Source organism: Gossypium hirsutum, chromosome A12 (genome assembly GCF_007990345.1).
Source record: "Gossypium hirsutum isolate 1008001.06 chromosome A12, Gossypium_hirsutum_v2.1, whole genome shotgun sequence".
In the NCBI taxonomy this organism is placed as follows: Eukaryota; Viridiplantae; Streptophyta; class Magnoliopsida; order Malvales; family Malvaceae; genus Gossypium; species Gossypium hirsutum.
In genome coordinates, this window is record NC_053435.1 from 2,666,254 (window position 1) to 2,674,087 (window position 7,834).

The following is a 7,834-nucleotide window of genomic DNA, read 5'->3' on the forward strand; positions in this document are numbered from 1 at the left end:
AAAACTTACTTCAATGTTTTTGTGGTATGCTTGAAATTCTTTGAGTAATTGAAATAATTAAGAAAAAATCTCAAAATTTTTAGAATGAAATGGTTAACCAATGTTTTTCAATAATGTAAGAGAAACAAGTACTTGATACCCAAATAATAATATAATATTATTTGCTATTTTATAATTAGTTTTTGAACTCTCTTTTTTATCTAATTGAATGGCATGACGCCACCTTAGTTGAAGTACCTAGATTTAAAATAATAATAATAATAATAAAACCACTTTTATATTATTTGTTTAACTCAGTTTTTACTCGATTCATAATTGATTCATTAAAATGTTGTACTGGATTGGGTAAAATTGATAATCAGTCCAATCGACTAATCAACGTGATTTTTGTTGGATAAAAATTGTCAAAAGTAAAAAGCCTCCGAAAAACAATGAACTTCATGGAAATTATTTGCATTGGGTCAATCAAGTGGTGATTACAATTCTTTTCTTCCAAGTACTCTCTATATTGATTATGATGAACTTTGAATGAAACCAAATCCTTACCAACTACGAGAAAGGAAAGAAAGAAAAATCAACTAAATTTTCTACTTTTGCCCCCCCCCCAAAAAAAAAAAAACTTTTCTATTTATCTTTTTTTATAAAAAAATAAAATAAAAGATGTCTAATCTTGGAGATAAGGAAAAAGAATAGAAACTAAGATTTGAAGACAAAACTCAAATCGGAGTACAAATAAATGTGTACATAAAATCTTTTATTAACATGAATATTTATTAATCATATCATAGCATCCTTGCAAGTTTACTATGAAACATGTCATGGATTCTTTTTTTCTTTTTTCACTCAATGTTTCTAAAACTAGTCAGTTGCAGCAAATTTGGAATCAGTTTTTAAGCAGTGAATCTGTTAAAATATTTCATGATTGAAGGGGACAGACAGAAAGCAAAAATGATTCTGAACTACCTACAATTTCACTCACGAATTTCATCCTAGGTTTTGTTAGTTACTGCTGCGCTGCTTGCTCATCGTCGCCCAGATCTCCCTCCCCGACAACCCTTTGTGCAATTCTGTAGTACAGAATACCCATAGTAGCCACGCAGGCCCTGCATAAACCATAATTCATACACAGTGAATCAAGAGTTTATAATCACTCTAGACTCTGCAATTTAAGTTGGTTCCATTTATACATCTGCACTTGAAGATACAAAGACAGTCACTTCATGATCCATCATTAAATTCTCTCGCAAAGAACCAAATAATAAAAAATTAGTAGCCAGGAGGAGGAGAATAAAGGAAACCGTCTCAGTACTCAACCAAAAGAACAGTGTCTGCTTTCACTCATTATTTCTATCTCTCCAACTTAACTGGTATCCATTGAGATATCAATTTCACCACCCAAAGGTTAGAAGGAAAGATGAATAGACAAACACAAGAAGAGATCGATATTAATAACAAATATGTAAATTTATGCACAAGACAGAAAGGTACATCTGTTTGTTCATTTGTAGGCATTGGCACTTATTCCAGATACAAAAAAAGAGGTGTGGACTTACGTGATTGCTATGACAAGAAGTACTTTTCTTGGATCCATCCGTGTTGGTCTTTGATGCTTCAATCGACCTTCAGGGATGTCATCTGCATTCGATGCATCTTTACGAGGAGGTGCAGTTACTGGTAGAGAAGGTAATGCACTTGACCAGAAGGGAATCAATGCTCTGAAGAACTTATGACGAAGTGAACCTACAACAACAAATTATAGAGTTAACAGAATCATGAACATGAAATCACAACTTAGGCACAAGAAATATTTATCTTATCTAAGTTCTCCATTACAAACACACTTAGGAACTTTATATGGATGTATTAAGAAAAGCTTGATGAAAAATGTCTCAAAAGAAGAACAAATCAGAGCAGTTCAAATAAATTAGACAGCAGAAAATCACTTGATGAACCAAGGGTTTAACATACCCCTCCGAGAATACTTTTTACGATTTCCGTCTTCATCATCTGTAATATAATAGGAGATTTCAGAGTTCTGCCGATCAGCATGGACTGTACCCTTTCGTGTTGTAGCAATAGGCTGGGTCACATAGCAACATTAGACAAAATACCCAAGATAAGAAACAAACAACTAGCATAAATAAAATTGATATATACACGCACAATAAGTAACATGACTTGAACAACTCATATTACATACAGTAGTTAATCCAAAAAAATTCACTTACAGCAACAGGACTTGAAGTTTTCATGTAATTCCCAGCTGAACTAGGACTATCTATCTCCATTATTTCTGACACTGAAAGTTTAGGAGGGCCAACAGTTGAGTATCCTTCATCTTTGGCCACAGAGGCTGATGAATTCCCATTATATCGCATAATAGCAGGAGGAGGACCACAAGGCTCAGGTGTATTAAGAGAAACAGGATGATTTCCAAACAAATTCTTCTCCATGCCAGTCTGCACAATAGCAAGTCATTTAAAAGCTATATCACATAGTAGCAGATATGATAAACACTTGAATTGTATTCATGCTAAAATGGAAACTACGATATGGAAATCTGCTATATAGAGCATGCTAAAATCCCAATCAATCAAAAACCTTTTTTCTTTGCTGCTTTATTACAGATAATTAACAGATTTAAAGGTCAATTTTATAGACAAATTATGACCTTCAACATTTTTAAGCATCAGAAGATTGAGTGGGCACCTCAAATACTGGGATGGCCAATATAGTCAATGAGATTTCAGAAACTTTTTTGTCATTCTATGCTTTTAGATGACATTGAATGAAAAGGTTTGGCCATTGCAGACTTGCATGGCCTACATTTTATGATAATTATCACTGGAAGAAGTTGAATCAGTTGAATAATGCATTTGAAAGGAGAAATTTTTTTGGCAGAATGTACACCATCCATTTTGGAACCTCTACCACGGGAACAGTTAAATCTTGTGACTTCCACGTCGACCACTGAAAGGCCAAAATCAAGCTTGATCAGCGGCATACGCGAAAAGTGTAACAATTGGATTACAACTTAAAGTTGGCAAGTCACAAGAATAGTACTTCTTAAGCGCCCAAAACCAATATGATATTTTCTTTAAAAAAGACAGAAGAATAGTTTGATAAGCAAATATTGAAAGGGGGACAAAAGTTATGCAAAGTTCAATTTATATGGAATGAACAGTTCTTTCTAACAGCCAAACCAACCATGAACTGACCTGCATAATAGCGTCCTTCAGCAGTGAATGAAGACGGGATGCCGAATCTTTTACACTCTTGGGAGGCCATATCTGGGAAAGAAACCATTAAAAATGAGACAAGTCATACTGAAAGAAGTAACTTATAACCAAGACCAACAACATAACTGCCATAACCCAAGCAAACAAGTAAAGAAATTAAGTCATGCCACAGACAAATTATACAGTCTTGAGTCCTTGACTAACAGATCATGGAAATTCTTCCCACACAATAGAGAATGCCAGTTACATCTTGTTCATTTATTAACCTCCATCCGCTTTTGCTAAGCCCATGGAAAAGTTTCAATCAAATAAAATTCCTAGAAAATGTCAAAAAAATGCTAATCAGTGAAGGACTCTGCCTCCGTTAAATACTCATATGACTAGCTCCAAAGGCAGAAGTAGCATCACAATAGTTTTTATCACAGTTAACCATCTCCTATCCACAAACACATTTAGCATTTAAATGTTTCCAACTACTATTAAGTTGTGAGGTTCAAGGACATGCACCATCAATGCTGTGTACATATATTAACCACTTAAAACAATACTAAGCAGAAGCACGAGGCTAAAGAGCTTTTAGGAAACTTACAGATGTAGAACATGAAGGACACACATATCCAGCAGATGCAGTGTGCGGAGGAAAGCTTTTAATATGTGAAATCAAGCAATTTGTATGTATGACATCTAGGGTAGCAAAAATATAACAGTGAGATTATACAACAAAACTACAACATGCTGTTTGCAAGAAAGAAAAAAGGAGGCAGTATCTACATCAGTATAAACACATACGTAAGCAACCCAACCGAGTTTTTTCAGGGCCAGCCCCCTCCTCAAAAATGGCTTGGCACTTGCAGCACTTGGGAGGCCAGTCATACTCTCCATCTATTACCCATTCTGAGTAAGTACGTATCTAGAGCAAAAGGGAAAGAAAAAACAATTATAAGCTGTGAACAGCATTTCGTAAACATCGCCACTAAGAATTGCTTTGTAACACTGTTAAATATACATAGCAGAAATACACTGTTAAATATACACAGCAGAAATCATAATTATGATATTGCATACAATTTAGAAAAATAAAAAATGTACACGAAGATCTATAATAAAGGGAGTAAAAATTAATTATGAATAAAAGAGTAAAAGTTATTAACAAGTCTAACATATCCAGAAACATAAAGCTTCCATAGAAGTTGTACTCTTTTGCAAGAACAGTTCTAGCGCCTCCCAAGTAGATACATCCATGCCCATTCTTACTCATAAAATTCTTTAATTTTTGCTCCTAGTCACAGTAGTTTAACTACATTCTGCTTGAACCAAGTTCAAGTCTTGGAAATACGGTTTTGAGTTAAAAGAGAGTAGGATGTTATAAACTTACCACGCATATTTGGTGTTCAGGAAAGCATATGCATTCTCCACAAACAGGAACCTTGTGCACGAAACAATATAACTTTGTCGCCTGAAACAATGAAGGAAAGAATGGAGGTTTACACAGGCATTTATTTATCTTCGATATCAACAAACCCCTTCCGCTCTAAAAATCATCGTATTAATACACACTACTTAATTCATAACATAAAAGGGTACATTCTACTTGAACCTCCTAAATATCAAGCTCAATTTCTCCTCTCTTCTGTTCTTTTATTAAAATAATCAAATTCGCTTCTTTCCGATTAATAGAACTCTAAACTGAAGACAACGGAGATCTGAGGAAGGCGTAAATTCTTTAAGGCGATGAACAAATTTGTTGATAGATCCAGAATCTACAACGAATAATTATAAATTCCGGCACAATTTCCACAAAAATAAACGGAAAAATTGAAACATAGAAATGTAGATATACAGCTGTGAGTCGCAGTGAAAGTATGAAGGGATCAAAATATTGCATTAAATTGATAGAAAAAAGAAAAGTACCTTGCGGCATTTGCAGACCACCATGGCATAAAGATGCGAATAAGCACGGTATCGATCACTTGGAGTTCGATTCCGGTATATGCAAAACTTTGAATGCCATAGATAGATCCCTAGGGTTTAAGGTAAGTAGATGATAACAGAGAAAGAGGAATTAAAAAGAGAGAAATCTGAGTTGAAAGAACATGGCAAACTTTTTTTTTTCTGAAAGGTAAGAAAAAGGGAAAATGACAAAATATTATTTCACATAAAAAAAATTACTGAGTTTTCGGCTTAGTTGATGAGTTTTTGGGATTTGTATTTGTTTGCTCCAATGTGCTAATTAATATTCCGTTACATGTTTCTTATAATAAATGAAAAAAATATTTTTTACAGAGAAAATAAAAAGGGTAAGCTCCTAATTAGTCACTAAACCTTTTGAGTGTTTCTATTTTAGTCACCAAATTATGAATATTTTCAATTTGATCACTAAATTATTTGAACTCTTTTCTTAGTTACTATGTTGTTTAAGTTTGAAATGGTTGGATGACGTGTTAGTTGTAAATTACATTACGAGAGTGTTTCTATTTTGGTCAATCTAACTATAAAAGTTTTTTTATTTAGTCACTTAAGCTTTAGAAATTAGATTTTTTTTAGTCATCATGTCGTTAAGTTGATGATGTAAGTTTGATGTGGCCTTTTTTATTAGTCTAAAAATAAATTAATCCCTTCAAAATTTATACCTTCTATCAATTTAGTCCTAATTCTAAAAAAATAAATTTAACTCTCGATATTTTTGAAATTTGTCAATTTAATCCAAATTATTGACCCTTTTTTTTTCCTCACTGCCCATTCTTTTATGCTCTTAGTTGTTATTCAGCACAAGAAAACTCAAAGGTTTCTCGTTTCCTATGGTAGAAATATCATAAGCTGTCAATAAAGTTTCTTTAACACTTTAGATTAAACGATGCTTCTCCAACATTGAAAAACTCAAAGGTTTACTTGATTAAGGAGGTCGAGATATCCCATATCAACTAATTTGAGACAACCATGCATTTTTAAATTTACTAGATTAAGGAGCCTAAGATATCATTTCTATTATGTAGTAAGGACAAATATTGTCTTTATCACTCATATCTCACTACATAGTTTGTGATATACTTAAGAACACTCTTTATAGTACTACAAATTACGAAAGATATTTAACTTTATTAAAGTATATGACTCCTGATGTTAGAACTATAATGACCTTAAGTCTAAGGATCATATTGTAACACCCCTCGCCCGACCCAATCATCGGGTTCGAGTTATAGGTTTCTACATTCATTGCAGGAGCAACTGTAGTCAAATTCACAGTAAAATAATCATTTTCACATGCATTCAAACATCAATCATGATTAAGTTATAAAAATAAATTATTTCGGAGCCTTATTCGAGCTTACGAAAGTTCTTTGTCAACCCGAGCACAAAATATGACCAAGTTGCAAAGTTTTAGAAATTTGGGGCTAATGTCGTGACGTCGTCTCTCCCACGTCATGATGTCACCAAACAATTTGTCATATCGTGACTTCAGGCCACTCGACGTCGCGACATGACTCACTGTTGGTCGAAGTTGCAACAAGGTAGGTTGGTCGTCAAGACGTGGCCTCTATTTTTGGTAAAAATTGAGTCATTTGGTACGTATTTCAAGTTCCTAACCAAACCTATCAATGTGATCACCAAATTACCTATTTCATTTGTATCAAAACATATCAACAAACTCCAACATCCATTTTCAACTTCTTCTCATGACATTAATTAACTTTAAGCATTTCAATGTCATTAAGGCATACAAACCAAATCATTCAAATACTTACCCTTACTTATGCCAAATCTATTAAAACATGCCATTTCACTTTCAAAACATACACAATTCATTCACCAACACTTTAATAGCTTATATATCTAGTTAGGAACCAAATCAACCATTCACTAGCACATATCTCAAGCTTTACAACAAAATATATCATATTAACTAGGTACGAACTATTTCCAAATCATGCATTTCTAATTCACATACCAACTAAATAGGTTCATGTTTTAACTTCCCAAAAGCATCCAACATTGCTAAGTCAAGTATAACCAATTCATTTGCTATGAACAAAATGAGAATCATTATATACCAAATTCATCAAAAGCTACCAAACTCATCAAGACTTTTATACATTAAGGTATATACTGAAACACTTATATAGATGCCACAACCCTAAACTCAAAACGACCAAATATTTATCGATTCAATGATAAGATACTGTGAGCTTTAGAATGATCTGGCTTGACATGTTCCACAAGGTGACAAACTACAAGGAAAAGGGAAAACAAACTAGGTAAACATATAAAATGCTTAGTAAGTTCATAGGCGTTAAACAAAACTTACCTTGTCTTTTATCTAAATATAATAAGCAACATTAACTTGACATAATTTGGCTAGACATGACAAAAAAAAGCATCAATAAGGTGAGCTTTAACATGTAATCAAACCATATAACAACTTAGCCACTTATCATACCAATTCATGTCATTTTGTACAACAAACTTTCAATATCATTCAATCAAGGGATAGTGTAATCACATACATGTTCATGGCATTACTCCAATACATTATTCAAGCTCAATTCAATATTGCTCTAAATGAACATCAAGATCATTACATCTCTTTTAAATTTCTC

General features: G+C 33.3%; 1 protein-coding gene across 1 annotated transcript; it reads right to left on the reverse strand.

Moving 5' to 3' along the window:
• Positions 1 to 739: 739 nt before the first annotated feature.
• On the reverse strand, positions 740 to 5,467 carry LOC107938434 (zinc finger protein-like 1 homolog). The gene is made up of 9 exons (XM_016871601.2): positions 5,151 to 5,467; positions 4,615 to 4,695; positions 4,029 to 4,149; positions 3,829 to 3,923; positions 3,219 to 3,290; positions 2,229 to 2,459; positions 1,969 to 2,080; positions 1,554 to 1,740; positions 740 to 1,103 (listed from the first exon to the last, which is right to left on the reverse strand). Exons 1-9 carry the CDS (start codon positions 5,172 to 5,174, stop codon positions 1,004 to 1,006), a joined length of 1,023 nt encoding a protein of 340 aa, XP_016727090.1. The 5' UTR covers positions 5,175 to 5,467; the 3' UTR covers positions 740 to 1,003.
• Positions 5,468 to 7,834: the final 2,367 nt, after the last annotated feature.

Coding starts and splice junctions, on each gene's coding strand:
- LOC107938434 (XM_016871601.2), bottom strand. CDS start 5,174: ATGGTGGTCTGCAAATGCCGCAAG. Junction 4,696..5,150: donor TGGTCTGCAAATGCCGCAAG/GTACTTTTCTTT, acceptor TCATTGTTTCAG/GCGACAAAGTTATATTGTTT. Junction 3,291..3,828: donor GTCCTTCATGTTCTACATCT/GTAAGTTTCCTA, acceptor TTTCTTTCCCAG/ATATGGCCTCCCAAGAGTGT.